General features: G+C 40.8%; 3 protein-coding genes across 3 annotated transcripts; 1 reads left to right on the top strand and 2 right to left on the bottom strand.

The window, feature by feature from the left end:
• The first annotated feature begins 194 nt into the window (after positions 1 to 194).
• LOC130699843 (phosphatidylserine lipase ABHD16A-like) lies at positions 195 to 2,781 on the top strand. Its single transcript, XM_057521943.2, is given in 11 exon segments — positions 195 to 352; positions 426 to 482; positions 686 to 925; positions 984 to 1,215; positions 1,279 to 1,396; positions 1,459 to 1,600; positions 1,673 to 1,796; positions 1,885 to 2,110; positions 2,169 to 2,374; positions 2,377 to 2,447; positions 2,520 to 2,781. Coding segments are annotated over 11 exon segments (1,635 nt in total). The 5' UTR covers positions 195 to 277; the 3' UTR covers positions 2,664 to 2,781.
• On the bottom strand, positions 2,717 to 9,918 carry LOC130699841 (uncharacterized). The gene is made up of 6 exons (XM_057521940.2): positions 9,729 to 9,918; positions 8,502 to 8,655; positions 6,359 to 8,424; positions 3,784 to 6,284; positions 3,196 to 3,705; positions 2,717 to 3,124 (listed from the first exon to the last, which is right to left on the bottom strand). Exons 1-6 carry the CDS (start codon positions 9,754 to 9,756, stop codon positions 2,945 to 2,947), a joined length of 5,439 nt encoding a protein of 1,812 aa, XP_057377923.1. The 5' UTR covers positions 9,757 to 9,918; the 3' UTR covers positions 2,717 to 2,944.
• A 264-nt stretch (positions 9,919 to 10,182) lies between these two features.
• Positions 10,183 to 15,518, bottom strand: LOC130699842 (structural maintenance of chromosomes protein 6-like). Its single transcript, XM_057521941.2, has 21 exons — positions 15,401 to 15,518; positions 15,088 to 15,196; positions 14,934 to 15,029; positions 14,709 to 14,870; positions 14,382 to 14,626; positions 14,085 to 14,276; positions 13,858 to 13,953; positions 13,727 to 13,798; positions 13,563 to 13,657; positions 13,292 to 13,491; positions 13,072 to 13,209; positions 12,810 to 12,994; positions 12,368 to 12,696; positions 12,082 to 12,301; positions 11,836 to 12,006; positions 11,586 to 11,773; positions 11,357 to 11,522; positions 11,188 to 11,301; positions 10,865 to 11,095; positions 10,623 to 10,762; positions 10,183 to 10,558 (listed from the first exon to the last, which is right to left on the bottom strand). Exons 1-21 carry the CDS (start codon positions 15,473 to 15,475, stop codon positions 10,519 to 10,521), a joined length of 3,264 nt encoding a protein of 1,087 aa, XP_057377924.1. The 5' UTR covers positions 15,476 to 15,518; the 3' UTR covers positions 10,183 to 10,518.
• Between the last annotated feature and the right edge of the window lie 653 nt (positions 15,519 to 16,171).

The following is a 16,171-nucleotide window of genomic DNA, read 5'->3' as shown; positions in this document are numbered from 1 at the left end:
AAATGCGCCCTGAACTAATACTACAGATAATGATTTCGAATTTTTGAAGAACGGATCTATGTCCGATCACTAGAGCCTTCTAGTGAAAGAACATTGAACATAGGTCCGACTTTCGCCGCTAGATGACCGGGTCTAGACAGACAACGAGATCGGAACACCATCCGTTAATAGTCGAAGTTTGTGTTGTCACGCGTGAGGTGGAGTAGATTTTACCTTTAAGTAAACAGCTGACTGTTGACAGCAAGTCATTCAGTCAGCCACCCTAAAGCCGAAAATAATGGCTGCAGTTTCTTTTATTAAATGCCTGCTGGGTCCGCGCTTAATAAAAATTTATGCTTCGTCAGAAAGAAATGTATTTCTACGGTTTTCTATATTTTTGAAAGTAGTTATCTGGTTGTAACTAATCTTGATATTATTGGTATTAGGCCATCAATTACTTACCATCGGGAGCCGAAAAGTTTGGAGATGGATTCTTAAAATTGGTATGTATAACAATGTATGGAAAGTGCTTTTTAAAACATAGGTCTTAGAGTTTGATGGGGGTAACCATTCTTTGTTTGCATTGGCATAAGAAATTTGTTTTAAGGATAAATTTTGCAAATTGCAGAAATGTTTTTTCCATTTTAGGGCCGATCAGTATAGTTTTAGATTGCAAGTTAGTGATATTAAACATATTTTTTTCTAGATTAACTGGTCCCTTCAACTTGGATTTTATACATCTCCATTTGTAATTTGGGTTTTACATAAAAAAAACTACCTTGGCTATGATGGATGGCAATCTTTAATGCGATTCTCAGCCATCTGTTCGTTTTTATGTGCTAGCTCACTGGTAGCCAGAGCACTTGGAAGATTCTCTAATCCACATTATATCAAATTTATTAACCACCTGGAAGTGGCAAGAGTTAATTATAATTCACTTACAAAGGTTGTACATAAGTTATCACTAGAATTTAATTTTACATTTAACAATTTGTTTCATCCAGAAACCCTTATCACACTACGATTTTGAGTTTTCAGCATGGCCAGTGGATTATGATGCAAAAGAAATACAGAAAGATTCTGATAAACCAAGAATATTTGTTGATGAAGACAGCAACAATAGATCAATTACTGAAGTTGCCAGGGTACTACCTTGCAGAATCCTTGGATACCTGTTTGCTCATACTATTGGTATTCGACTCCTCTATCCAGGAACTATAATCCAACATTTCATTGGTACAGTAGACTTTTTTAAAACTTGTATTGTAGGTAAATTTTATTTTATCTGTTTGCTTCTAGATACTCACTTGGTTGAGGGTAGATCTCGTTTAATCGAAGAGCTTCAAGGAGAAAGGTATAAGTTGATGAGCCGCGATAAAAATGCCATTGATTGTATCGCTGTTGATAGGAGGGCCAAGTATGTTCCAAGAAAACGTGTATTTCATTTTCAAGATGCTAAATTAAGGTTCTCGATTGAAGGCCACAATACTCAAATGGACATTTATTGGTTATTTGTTGTGAGGGAAACGCCGGTTTTTATGAAGTAGGAATGATTGGAACTCCATTGGAAGCTGGATACTCTGTTCTTGGATGGAATCACCCCGGATTTGGGGGCAGTTCGGTATGTCGTGCACATATTCTAAAAATCAATGGGAATAGTCACTAGTATTTCTTATTTCCCAATTCTTTTAAGGGGACTCCTTTCCCGCGACAGGACCAAAACGCAATTGACATAGTTGTTCAGTTTGCGTTAAACAAGCTCAATTTCCCGGCCGAACATATAATTATTTACGGTTGGAGTATTGGTGGCTTCACTGGTTTGTACTAGTTTAATGCCCATAAGTTTGATTGTCGTTATTGAAATATTAGTATTATTATTGTTCTACACTAATCGAAACTGATTAGCGTCATGGGCTGCTATGAATTATCCAAACATAAGAGGCGTAATGTTGGATGCCACTTTCGATCATGTTCTTCCGTTGGCAGCAAATGTTATGCCGTCTTCTTGGAAATCAATTGTGACGACAACTGTAAAACACAACCTAAATCTTAACGTCGCGGATCAACTTATTAAATACAGTGGTCCAATCGTACTCTTCCGTCGAACACGAGATGAAGTCATTGCCCTGGAGTAAGCTTAGATTAGATAAATATAGTAAGGTATCATATTTTTTATCTTCCAAATTTAGGCCTGGTACTTTGTCGTCAAATAGGGGTAATGATCTCCTGATTAAACTCCTAAAATTCCGCTTCCCGCATATTGTCGATCACACTACAATTCCTACTTTACGAGCATTTCTGAACGCTGACACGGCAGAACGTGAACAAATGATTAAAAACCTGGAAGTCCTCCATGATCCATGCATGAAACAGTTAAAGCAATATGCTATTGAAAACAAAATTCTTTCCCGATGCGCGTCGGTCAGAGCTGGAATGAAAAAAAGAAAACGCAAATGGCTTTATTTTTGGTTAGCATTAATGAGTAAACAAACAAACATTCCTGTTCCCTAATTTTCCTTTTTGTTTTTTGTCACATATAGGGCAGCCGATACATGTTAGATTACGACAGTACCCACTGTACGCCACTGCCTGCTGAAATGTTTCATTTGCCTCAGGAAATTGGATACGAAGCTGATTATGTGGAAGTCTCGGATTTTACGGAAATTTCTCCCAGTAATTTGTAAAGCTGGCCCAAAATAGGAGTAGGATTTATGTACGATCACTGTCCAGTTACCGCTTGGCCTTTTAACGTTTGTATTCATAAGCTTATTATTGATACACACTTGCTAGAATGAAAACCAACACTCAGATTCACACAGTATTTCAAATCTAATGTTGCGGATAAGGTAGATTTAATATATTGCAAAGGCCAGTTTTCGTGGTTTCCCGAAATTTACTGAATTGCCCGCATGTTCGGTAAGGCACGAGTTGCGATTACCAGAGAAGCGAAAGCATATGAAAGGATTTAATTTGGGAAGTAAAAGTCCCAGTGAGTGCTTATCCTTTGTTTTCCCATGCCGAGCAGGAAAATAGCGCACACAACAATCAGCAACATGAGTAACACGGCTTTCAAATCATCCTTTTCTTTGTCATCGAAATGAATCCCTCGACGATGTAATTGCTCATTGAGCTGCTGCAGTCCTATCTATAATGCCATCAAATCAGGTGTCATCCAAATTGTAGGTAAAACCAAATTCCAAAATGCTAATTATTTACCTCAGCTACTCTTTGCGCCATTGTGTAGGTTTCAGTCGCAGCAATGCATACACCACTTGCTAAGTTTCTGGCCGATACATTAACAAGTTGCAAGGCCAAGTTACTGAACGAAGCATCTGCCATGTTTTCCGTCTGGCTGAGCGTACGGCTAGCAGTGTCCACCTCCGGTATCGAAGGAGCCGCTGCAATTCTCGGGTTACTTGAGGGAGGTGCAGCGGTTTCCGCAATAGGCTGTTCAGGTAAAATAATATCTGCTGAAGGCCGTGCTTCCAGTTCTCCGGGTACTGGTCGGATGGGTGCCTCCTTTTCTTCTTGTACTACAATTTCTTGGGTCTCTCGAGTCGACGGGACTTCAGCGGGAAGAATCACCGATGTTGGAGGTTGCGACAACTGCCTGTCTGTTGTAACGGTCTCTACCTCTCTCGGGTTTCCCAGAAAAGGAATTGTTACCCCAGGTCCAATATTGAACATAAGCTGACCTGTAGCGTTCGATGTTGTCATCTGACACACCTAAAAATTACGTTAAGCATAAGTAAAATTTGCACGTTGAAAGGCTTTAGTCGCGTGCCACATGCTGCTAAAGATCACCTGTAACGAATTTGTGTCAAGAGAGGAAACGACAAGGCGGTCTGCCATGACTTCCCGTACGTTCAAGCGTTCGACATCGAGGTCTGCCAATTGCAGTCGTCTGGGGAAATCGATGTGTACGGGTGGCAATGGAGCAAGTGAACGATGAAAATATGGGGGAACTTGTGAGAAACAATCCCTCTCATCTTCTCGCTCATGAACTGAAGTTTTCCTGTTTGTGCTGGAGTCGAGTCTCGGCATAGAGTCTATATTCTGAGGAACCCGTTCTTCTTGTTGTTGGGAGTCCGTCTTTGATTCAGGAATGGATTCTTCAGGTAAGACAGGTTCGCAGACGGGAACCGTAACCGGATCGGGATCAGGCGAGGTGGCGGCAGACCAGATGATCTGCGGACATGATGCTTCGTCATGCTCATTTGGTGTCGGCTGTATGCCAGTGGATGATGTGGCATTTACATCTTGTCTATCGACGAGCCTTTCATTAGCTGATACCTCTACTTCTTGACGGTCATACAAGTTATTGTTTATTTCAGAGAATGAGAGCGTCGCATCAGGCTGGACTCCGTTTGGTTCAGCCATAACGACGGATTCTTCATACTCGGGTAGTGGATCGGTTTGGATGCCAATTGATATTTCCTCTACTTGATCGGGATTTTCGATCGGCTCATATTCATCAGCGTTGCTAACTGGCTGGACGGTTGCTCTTTCTAGAGGCGCAGACTCCTCGTTTGTAGCGCAAGCAGTGGTTGTTTGGTGTGGAGTATGGCGTTTCAAAGACGACGTACGACTTCGAGGTGGCTTGTTTGGAGGACTGCGACTTCGGTGTCGCTTTATTCTTGGTGGGGCTGGCAAGGGTCGCGCTCGCATCCGTTCGACGACCGGAGCCGACTGCAGATTCCTTTCGTCTTTAGTTTCGTCCACTCCAGAAAATGAGTGTCTCCTAGCGAGGTTCGGTTCAGAGTGATCTGCCGATTGGAAAGCGAGCTCGTTTGGAGTGCGTGGTCTTTGTTTTCTTGGAGGTCGATGGGGCCTAATAGTGCAGTATGTCCGAGGTGGTCTTTCCGGGGAAACACTGGTACTAATGGCTTTCTTTCGACGTGGAACCGTGTAAATGTAAGAGTACGAGGAAGCGCTAGTGGGCGCGTATATGGGTGGAGGGGGTCGTGGCGGGGGAGTCCTCTTTTGGAACTGTTTAATTTCCGCATACTGATTCTCATCAAGCAGGTCATCTGAGTCGTTAAGATGGACGGAATTGGTCGTCTCTTCTGTAATTTGCTTATCCGCTTGAACATTGTCATTATTGTCTTCCTTTGGACTTGCTTCCTGAGGGAAAGTGGTCGCTAAGATTTCCAATATTTGATCTAGATCTGCTTGAACAGATGAAGCGCTCTCCACGTCTCCGCGTTCATTGGTTTCGTGATCTTCTGACGGCGTTGACGCTGGAACGGCGGGTAATTTTTTCGATGTTTCTTCGAGATCTAAATGAAGCGTTGTTTCCGCTTTGCCTGATTTCTTGACACTTTCCTTCCTGCGTCGTGGAGCTGATGGCTGTGATGTTCGTGACATTCTCGGCCATGTAGTTTCTCCGTAGTTACTGGCTACGCCGGCGTGTTTGGCTTTGCGCAACGAGCCAGTTTGATTATTTTTGCGCCTGTTTGGAGCCGATGGTTTGGGGCTCTTGTTGCTGCTAAGAATTTTCACTTGCGGAATATTTAATTGCGATTCACTTGGGATTTCATAGTTTAATTTGCTATCATCGGAGGGTAAGGGTTGCTGCTCGTTGACAGCTTCCGATCGTTCCGTTTCTGTCCCTTCTTCGTCGATGAAACGCGATTCGGCTCCAAAGAGTGTGTCAGCGTCAGTAAGGATGTGATGGGTAGGCTGTTCGATTTGTTCTTCTAAATCTCGAATACGAGAAACGTCTTCACAGTTTATTTGCTTCCTGGAACGAGTACGTTTAGGAGCCGTGGGAGGACTATGAACCATCATGCGCCTTGGCCACGTCTGGTAGTTGCTGCACACCGGGAAAAGTGGCTTTTTGGTTACTTTTGATTTGCCACGTTTCGGAACGACAGGGCGGTCAGTTGACAACGCCTTGCGTGGCCACGTTTTCACATAATCGTCCTCGTTGGAAGGCTCGAGGCAATTTTTTTTTTTACCGCGTTTACTACGCCGAGGAGGCAGATTCGAGTACATATGTTCATCTGATGCCACGTCACCATCCTTCCTAGACCGTGATCGAGCAGGCCTGTCCGGCTTGCGACCGGAGCCCCAGCTACTATCGACCGCTTCCAACGAGTTGACAGGAGCGCAAAAAGCGGATAGCATCTCTTGGCTAATGGTAGGGTAGGCATTCGTTTTTTCTACCCAGGAAGACCTAGTATTAAATTCGACATGAGCACTTTTGGGGCGCCCAAATTCTTCGTGAAATCCATGACGTCGATTGCGATAGCGTTGCCGTTTTGGACGAACCACGACGTTTTCCTTGTCCGATTCCGCATCATCTGCCATGAGTAAAAACGATGGTTAAAACACATAAACTTAGGAAATTCAGAACAGATACTGATCAGCGACTCACCCTCAGGAAGCGTTTCTGTCGACTGGCTTACGGAAGATGGTTGTGGTCTATCTGAGCCATGTAACGAGAACTCCAGTTTCGGCTCCAACTCTTCTTCCAGATCTTCTTCTGTCTCTTCTTCAATGTTTTCACACTCGTTAGCTTGATTAGACTGAACAAAAGACTTTTCAACTGGCTGCGTAGCTTTCTTAGTTCTCTGTTTAACAATCGGGGGATTATCGTCTTGAACGAGTTCTTCGTCAGGCATACTTTTCCGTCGTACCGTATACTTTGTTTTCCTTTCAACAGGTGTTGAAGTTTCGTACTCTCTTTCTGCTTCCTGGGGAAAGGTGGGGAAAATATTTTCTTGAGGGATCGGTTGAGCTGTTGAATCCACGGTCTTGTTCTTTTTCCTCTTTAGTGTGCTATTGAGTGAGGTTTGAAGTTTGTTGCGAGTCGCTTGGAAGTTCTCCTTTGAAAGAGTAGATTGCAGTTTTTCGCGAGTGGCTTGCAGGTTGCGCTTTGATAAACTTGATTGCACTTTTTGGCGAGTCGCTTGGAGGTTCTGCTTTGAAAGAGTAGATTGCAGTTTATTCCGAGTAGCCTGGAGTTGCTCTTTAGACAGGCTTGTTTGAATCTTTGACTTTGTCAGTTCGAAAGCTTTTCTGCTGCGTGCTGCAAAGCCTGTGGGCTCTGCCAATACATTTTGATCATCTTGCGCGACTTGCACAATTTCGGTTTGACCATCCACGCCTTCGTCGTCGTCTTCAAAATCCTCGTCGATGTCTATATCAACGAATTCTCCACGGGTCACGATGACGTCAGCTACCTCCCTGTCCACGATGATGCCATCCCTCGCCAAATCGGCTTCCTCCGATTCGGGTAGGTTTTCAATGTCATCCATAGTTTCTTCGGCTTCGTTATTCTCTTGACTAGGCGAAAGCCTTGCTGCTTCTTCAGCACTATCAACAGCGGCCTTCAAACCGGAAATAACAGGTGCAGTAGGTGGGACAGGATTGTCACCGTCACTGGTTTTCGGTGCAGGAGGATCCGAGCGTGGTAGTCCGACTTCCTCGTATTGATTCTCCGGCTGTTTTGATTTATTTGGTTTTGACGAGCGTCCCGGTAAGAGAGCAACAAAACTTTTGATTTGACCATCGGCGTTGCCACGACCACTTCTTGATGCTTTGAATTTTTTTAGACTATTGTTCCAGCTTTCCAATTGTTGGTTAATCTTTTGCCTCATTGGGCTGGAACTATGTGGTCGTCGAGGCTTGCTTTTTTTATTTGGTTCTGCCGCTGTCGCTTCAGGTTCCTGATTTTCTATGTCTGCATCGCTAGTTCCCTTGACTTTCTTCCTGCCGGGTCCAAACTTAGGCAACTTTATGTTTATATTAGGTTTATTCGGCATACCTATATTTGAGAAGTTGAATTTTCCCCCCTTCTTGGTTTTCTTGTTCTCTGATTCGGGCACCGCTGAACTGGGTGCTCTCGTTTCGTTATATTCCATTCCATTTGATCCTTCTTGAGAAGGTGGTAATGCTTCCTGTGCCGCGGTAGTACGTTGGAAAAAGTGGTCAAAGGCATTCATGTCGTCGTCAATTGTTGCCGAAGGGTCAACTTCCAACTCTCCTTGTTCTTCAAGTCTTTTCCGTGCTTCGTCAATTATCCGCAATTCATCTTGCGTGTAAAAAATGTCATCGGTTGGTTTCGGCTGGAGTTGATTTCTTTCCAAAATAGCCGCACGGCTCTGGATGTATTCCAGAATGTGATCAGGAATATCTTCGTCCAAGTTTCCTTTATCAGATTGCAAGTAAGCCATTACAAAATCTGGTATGTCTTCATCGGGTAGTGGAAAGTCTTCCAGCTCCTCTCGTTGCTCTGAGGAATCAACAGCCATGGCTTGATCCATGGTGTCTATCAAGGAAACGGAATTGCTGCTCGGTAAGCTAGGGGTCGGCTCGCTTCTTGCTCTCCTATTCCGCTCTCGGTCTCTTAGTCGATTACGGATATGTGTCCTTCTGCTAGTGCCGTATGCTGAATCGCCTTTGAACTGTTCATCCACCAATCTGTCACTCGGCACCTCTCTATATAAGAAGACAGCCTATTATATTAACTTTACTGTGGGATTCGCAACCATTGGTTGCCCTTTGAAAACACTCACCCTTTTAAAAGTGATTCTATGTCAAGAGAGTCTGGAAGAGGAGGCTTATACAGGATAGTCCAAGGGTAGCCTCCTCGACATTTGCTCCGTCGCACTTCCTCCCACAGGTAGGTCGGTGGAGGCGTAGGTGGTGGACCCCTAGTTCCAGATGATGCTGCAGCGAACAATCAAACCGAAGAAGGAAAAAGAAAATAATTGAAGAAATCAAAACCACCGTTCACTAAGTATTATTTGTTGAAAAAAAAACATAACGTCATCACTTGTTCGATCGTAGAATTTGTAAAATAAATGTTAATACATTCCCGTTTAGTATTCGGCGAACGTTGCCTGGCCTCTCGGCCTGACTGCAGTTCAGACACAGAATGACAATGCACAGGATGTGAGAAACGGACTGACTAATTCCAAGATCGCCTAAGCTTTGCCCCGGCTCGTCTATTTCTGGTGAAAATCTGTGGCTCAAGGTGGACACCTTTTTACTCCTTCCCCTTTCCTTTCATCGCAAAGAAACAGAGTTGAAATTGCACGCTTGAAACAATTCAATATAAGTACACGTATTTCTAGATATATACATATATATAATTTTTCTAATAAATTTTGCGTTCAAGTGTTTGCACTGACTGCTTAAGCTGAGCCAAATTTGTTACATTGATCTCATCCCAATCTAATCATACAACTAAATATAGATTCGATACCCGTAAACACGAGTTTTTTTTTCTTTAACTCTGCTGCCTTTTAACGCGGTGGAATCTACATTCGACTTCTTTGCCAAAAACTCGTGAGACGTTGCTCACCAGCCATAGCCAATAACATCTTGGGAAGGTGGAGGTGGGGGGCCGGTCCGAAAATAAAGTTGGCAACATCAGCTGAGCTCCCTTAAAGCTAAGTTACTCTTCTTACTTGTTGCCTGCTATCCAAAAGATTGATCCAAGCCAGTCTGGATAATGTACGCTGCAACTAGTTATAATTAAATTTAAATGTTTTAGTTTGTTTTTTTTATTTGCGCGCCAACAAATATTTGGCTTTTAAATGTGATACGGAGTCGAGTACGACGCCCAATCATGATGTATCGTGAATGTCACCCAAGATAATATTTTGAAAAAATTTGCGTTTCTGAATCTTAGTGTAACGCCACACAGAAAAACAAACAGCTAAAATATACCTACAAAACACTGGGTGTAAAAAATATTTAAAAGCTTTACATTTGAGGAACAAAATGCCGAACACTACCTCGACTGTGCGGTCGTTCAAGACTCATTCGAAGAAAGTGAAAACCGAAACTGCAGATTTACAAGGTAAATAGGTTTAGGTCGGTTTCGCCAATACCACTAGTTCACGAGCAGCGCCTACCGATTGTTTCAGGCGACTAGATCGACGTCTGTTGTAATCGCCGACCTGCCACATACTGACATTTCTCCAGAGAATTCAATCGACATGCGAGTCAAAACATCGGGTAGTACGCTATACCAGTAGCTAATGAGTAACCCTTTGATGATGCAAATGCATCTTAACTTGTTTGGAAGTAGTGTAGTTCTCCATGATATGCTGGTTTAGAATGTCAGTGATCACAATATACGTTTCGCAGAAAGCTAAGAAAGATCCAACTGACTTTTTAAATATCAAGGGCTGTTGATGCCCTTCTTAACATTAGATACTAAATAACTGAACAAGAATTGAACAAAAACCGGAAGAGTAATTTATTTATAACCCTACAGTAATGCCCGTATACTTCGGGCGATACATATTTAGTGATGTTTGACCTCAATTTTTTGGGGTTTTCGTTGGTCCTTAGAGAGAATCGCCCATGGCGGTTCGTGACATCTACTGTAGAAATGTTATACTTAACTTCGGCATATTTTGCAAAAATTCGGGGTTAAAACACAAGATAAGCAAAACAAGAATTTCAATTAATTAGCATAAAAAGGATGCGGTCCGCGTAACACAGTAACTGTTTGCTTTACATGAAAAGGTATCCAGATAACCAAAAAAAATGAAAAAAAAAGAGAGCAACGCTTGAAAATTAAATTGCCTCTTCGTCGCGACGATTCGGATCCGCCATCCTATTAATGATGCAATAAGCAATATTTGAAATAAACGTTTGGTTAAAAATAAATAATAACAAACTTGAAAATAGATAGGCCATCCATGTTGGTGAGCTGTTGCTTCTCTAAACCAAGTGGTGTAAGAAAAATGAATTGGCGACCCGAATTTTCTCTGGCTTCGGTTATCAACAAATCCATACTAATAGACCGGTTCACATGATCCTACAGAAAGAAATCGGAAAAAAAGAAGCAGAAAAGAATTCATTACTTCCTTAGGCAAATTTAAAATTACGGCGGCGAATCTAATGCAAAACAGCTATTTACCATGAAAACGTCAAACTCATCGAGGATTCTGAATGGGCTTTCAATGGCATCCCACAACGATAAAATGAAACAAACAGTGGCGAAAGATCGCTCCCCCCCGCTTAAGGAACGAATATCAGTGGTCTCGTTACCACGACCGCGTTTTGAGGTAGGTTGCAATGACTCCTCACGGCCAGGTGGAGTAACAATTAACGTTAACGTCTTCTCAATGGAATCAAAACGGATTTCTCCCTAAAGGCAGAAAAATAAAAGAAAAGATTTTATTAAATAAATACCTTGCATTAATTTTTGTATGCTAAACTGAGTTACGGACTGAAACTTACTTCAAAATTGCGAGTTTTCAAAAGAGATTGAAAGACATGGTGTGTCCTAGATTCGATGCTGTTCCGGAATCTGGAGATGAACTCCTTGCGTTGTTTGCTCATTTGTTTCATTTTCTATAAACATCAAACGCATTTGTATAAAGGTTTTAATCGGCCGCTATTAACATACTTTCAATGAACCCTGAGAACATGTGATCTCTGAGAGAGCCCGTTCGTAGTCTGCTTTGCGTCGTCGATACTCATTCAAAACGTATTCTGGAGATCCATATTCCTTTTCTTGAGCTACTATTTGTTCTTTCAATTGCCGCAATTCAGAATTAAGGTTCTTTAACGACCTAAAAAAAAAATTTATTCTACCAATAAATTTCATAAATATGGGATAACAATATTTCTCTAACTTCGTAACTGGAACACGGGCGCAAACCTGTGTTGCGTTTTCTGCTTCAAATTCCGCTTTTGACTTAGCGGCTTCGTAATTCGATTCAAAATTATTAAACTTGGACTGCATGCTATTTAATGAGGCCGCAAGCATTTCGACTTTTTCCTTGATGTTTCTTTGTTGAATTTCGTTGTCTCTAAATGCATCCTAGTTTAATATGCAAATTTCTCTGCTTCATGAAAATCAAACTGATTAATAATGGCGAAAACCTGCAACGGTCCACACCCGGTCATCAGCGAGGAAATGATAGTCTGGTGCTGTGTAATAGTCTGGCGAACTTTATGCAATTCACGTTTCAGTTCCTCGAGAGTCGCAGTCTTATTTTCCAAATCACCATCAATTCTGTCTAACTTTGCTTGAACATCGAGTAAATCTTCTTCCTATTCGTTAAATGGGGCTTTTATATAACAGACAATATAACTTGATATATTCTACAAGCACAAAGGAAGCCGTACCAGAGCAAGGATATCAGTCGGCTCAGCGACGTCGTTGTCGTTCTCCAGTACCCGTGATTTATCACGAATTAATGTTATTTCTCTTCGTGTTGAGGCGAGTTTAGTCTCTTCCTGTTTTAATTGCCCTTCGTTATTCTGAATTTGCATACTTAAGTTATTTAAGTTTTGACGAATTCTATCTTGTTCGCGATGTAAATTGCCAATTTCTTCATCAGCGTTTCTTTTTAATTGGAAAAAAAAAAATTAACACAAGCAACAACAATAAAATTAACTTAGAATGTCTTACCGAATGGCGTCTTCCACTGAAGCTTGTAATAATTGCGCAGAATTTTTTACCTTACCACAATAAGAACGATAGTTCGGGTCAGGATAATAAGTATTGCCTTCTTTTGTAATGGCGTTTTTACAATTCTCGGGTACTCGTTTGACATCGGCCAACAAATGACGCGCATCTCGATCTTCACAAATGAGAAGAACTTGCTCAATACCATTCAAGTCGATTAGGATGTTGGCAATGTCAGGATCATCAATAATTAACATGTCCATTAAGCAATGGATATCTTTCCTTCGTAGTTCAGGACTGCATCGAACTTTGTAATTGCTAACATCATGTAGCTTTATGGTGTTCAACAAAAAAAAATTTAATTAAAGATATAGGTATTGTAGTAAAAGCAAGAACTGACAGAAGCAACAAATTAAACAAAATAAATAAACAATAAGTTGCATACCCGACCACTAATGGAAGAAGTTATAATGTTTGGCTTTGGTCTATTTCGCGGAATCTCTTCGTCAATCAATCTGTTGAGTAGTTTTGCATCTTCATCATTAGAGCAGATAAAGCATGAAAGTCTTTGTCCCAAAAACGTCTCGACCACCGGCGCCCATGATTTATCTCGAAGTTTTATGTAAGCACCTTATATATGTAAAACGGAATGACTTTATAACCTTAACAGTTAATGAGAATAATAATGTAGTAATCAAAACGAATACCGATTGGACCTCTAGGCTTAGTTCCTCTGAACGATGTTCTCTCAATTTTTTGGAGCAATTTAGGGATCCATTCGCCGAACACAGCATATGCATTTGAATCCGATTTTTTTAGCTCCGCCAGCGTTTTAATGTTCGTGTCTTTAGTTCAATCGTGGTTTAGGAGCAAAAAAAAAAAAAAAAAAAATAAAAAACTTCTCCTAAAATTTTATATAATATTTACCCAAACTTTTTTGAATGCGTGACAGTTCGTTCCGGGAAGCCGATGCCTCATGTTTCAGTTGGACCAAGGCACCTTTGAGTTGTTCGACCAAATGTTCAGAAACTTTCCGTGAAGAATTCAACGTTTCTTCCCTTTCTTTTAATTTCAGCAACTCATTCTCTCGTCTTTCTTTTTTTTGGGCATATTCGCCGTCTCCGTGTCTGCAACAGGAATGCAAATTTTAAAAAATTCGGACGTAACACGAAAATTATGCTTTATCGGGAACCCTTACGCTTTTTTTAATTTGTCTATTTCCTTGATTAGCGCTTGCTTATCGTTTGTGAGTCGTTGTTTATCAACGACCAGTTGACGAAGTTCACACTGAAACTGTAAGTTCGTAAGGAAAACAAATGAAAAGGAAAGCTAGAAAAAATTCGGACTTTCCAAAAATTATACTTCTCTTTGGCGGCTAACTATTTCTTGCGATTGTTTTTCAACTTCGGCGCATTCAGTTCGAGCGATTTGCAGCTGTATCAAATAGAAAGCTAAAGAAATACTAAATTTAAAAATTAAATATTCAAATTAACCTCTTTCCTCTTTTCGGTGGCATATTCTTTCCGTGTCTGAAGATGTTCTTTCAACTTGGCTAGTCGTGCTTCTTGCTCCTGCATTTTCTCTCCTGTCTAAAAAGCCAATAAAACGTCAAATTATGGTTTAAAAAAGAGACATAAAATAAAATAAGTGTATAAAATAAAATAAAAATAAATAAAAAAAGGAGATGAAAGACAAAAATAAAATAAGGAAAAAGGGGTACCCTTTGGATTTCTGCCAACTGGTTCTCCTTCCTTTTCAGCGCATCAGAGACCTCTCTTTCAAGGTCTTCAACTTGTGCCCATAATATTTCGTTTTCCAATTTTGCTTTCTTGTCGTGGATTTCATTAATTGCCTCGTACCACTCTTTTTTTGCATGCCATTTCTTTAAATCGATTCGTAACATTTCTAAGCTCTAAATGAAAAAAAATATAAATTCAATTGTCGTACAGGGAAAAGCAAACGATCGAGTTGGGCCGTAAATGAATGAGTACCACTCATTGATTGACAATGAACAAACCTGTAGTTTTTCTTTCATGCAAGATTTACTTCTGGATAGCTCACTCTCTGCTATTGAAAATTCATCACGCATTACATCCATCTGTGTCGCACGTTCGAACAGTTTATATTTCTGGTTGGCATCATTGCTATGCAAAAAATTTTTTGCAGTCTCTTGGTTTAAAATACAGACAGGATTGTCCACTTGAAGGTTCATTTTAGCCAGGATTCGATCCAGATCACAACGTTTGGTACTCATCGTTTTACCTTCAACGCAAATGTAATCGAACCAACACGTTATGCCTAATCGTTATTCTACTTTAAAATATATAGCCAATGGAACTTTTACCAAGGTGATTGATAATTTTATATCCCCCAGATCCTGTGGAAGCATTTATGGTCCTTTCAATCGTGATTGTGTCTCCAAAAATATCTCGCTTATAGGATCCTTGACCTTTGTTTGAAAGGGTTACTGATACTACAGCTTTAGATTTTCCTGTTTTCACAAAATCTTACAGCACAGACATTTTTTCTATGAGTATCTGATATGTTAAATGCATGGGCATAATAATACCTTTGATACCCATGCCTCGACATGTGGCTGATGCCCTTTCTCCTAGGGCGACAACAATTCCTGTAAGTACAGCACTTTTTCCACTGCCATTTTTCCCTATAAGATTCAGGTAGATAAACAAATATGTGAAGATTAATATATTAAGTTCTATTACCTATGATGAAATTGATTTGCTCATTGAATTTTACTTCTAATTTATCATGACAAAGGAAGTTTTCTAACGATATTTTTGTCACAATGCCTGCAGTTTTCAAAGATTTGACCTGGAATTAAATTTTAATTTAAAACATGAAATTTTTTTTGAAGCCATCAGACACTTGTTACAAATGTGTCTGACAATAAACAATTCAGCATTTCACACATCAAACAATTTTTGTCATGTAACACCTTCGGCAAAAAAGGAAACAGTTTAATGCAGAAATTGTCCTAGCATTAACAAAAGATATCAGAAGATAAATGGAAAGTACCATTTTCCTAGGGATATCAACAGTACTATTTTCATTTTCAGAAACAGGATTTTGGCTGCTATGAGCACGTTTCATTCTAGTATTTTCCAAGGCAGACCATCAGACGTCTTCACTTTGTCTAAAATGCCGGGGATAACCAAGTAACACCAGGAAAATGCAAAAAAATTATCTCTACTTGTTAAGCACCAGGTATCTGTAAATACCATTACATTTTAGTTATTTCATAGCGGTACCTACGATCTGAAACTCAGCTTATTCTTAATAACTGGGAAAAGATTAAAAAAGCACAGGTCGTTGTTTAAAGCACGTTACTAAAATGTAGCAATTGGCGCGGTTTCGTATTAGCCGACTTTTGTCTGCTCGAAATGGGACGAAAGGCGAGGAGGGGCCAATCAGAGATGAGCTACAAACAAAGCAAAATGCCAAATCGCTGTTTACTTACTCTACTATTTAATTAATTAATTGAATAATCACTTGTAGTTGTAGTTGCCTTTCTTATTTTATATTTTGTTTGTTAAACAGTTTGTTGTAGGAGCCAGCCCCGGTTACCTAAGATCCGTTAAACCACACCGACCTTCCATAAAAATGGCCCACCGGTAGGGCTCAGACCTGATCTCTATCAAATCAGACACCGTTTTCCCTCCCCGAAAACAGAAGATCGGGGAAGGTCGTTGCGGGAATTTTTTTCCGGGTACGGTGCGGTGCTAGAACCGGTGCTGGACGAAAACACGTTTCGGTTAAGGGGAGCTGTCTAGTCAGTGACCTTCGGAC

The sequence above is a fragment of the Daphnia carinata genome, chromosome 2 (genome assembly GCF_022539665.2).
Source record: "Daphnia carinata strain CSIRO-1 chromosome 2, CSIRO_AGI_Dcar_HiC_V3, whole genome shotgun sequence".
NCBI lineage: Eukaryota > Metazoa > Arthropoda > Branchiopoda > Diplostraca > Daphniidae > Daphnia > Daphnia carinata.
This window is presented reverse-complemented; position numbering and strand designations above follow the sequence as displayed.

Excerpts from the sequence above, each read along its gene's own strand:
- LOC130699841 (XM_057521940.2), bottom strand. The coding sequence starts at position 9,756 with ATGAGTCTTGAACGACCGCACAGTCGAG. Across the intron at positions 8,656-9,728 it reads TGAACGACCGCACAGTCGAG|CATCATCTGGAACTAGGGGT; the intron begins GTAGTGTTCGGC and ends TGTTCGCTGCAG. Across the intron at positions 6,285-6,358 it reads GACAGAAACGCTTCCTGAGG|ATGATGCGGAATCGGACAAG; the intron begins GTGAGTCGCTGA and ends TACTCATGGCAG.
- LOC130699842 (XM_057521941.2), bottom strand. The coding sequence starts at position 15,475 with ATGAAACGTGCTCATAGCAGCCAAAATCCTGTTTCTGAAAATGAAAAT. Across the intron at positions 15,197-15,400 it reads TTGATATCCCTAGGAAAATG|GTCAAATCTTTGAAAACTGC; the intron begins GTACTTTCCATT and ends ATTTAATTCCAG. Across the intron at positions 11,096-11,187 it reads TGAAAACTCGCAATTTTGAA|GGAGAAATCCGTTTTGATTC; the intron begins GTAAGTTTCAGT and ends TTCTGCCTTTAG.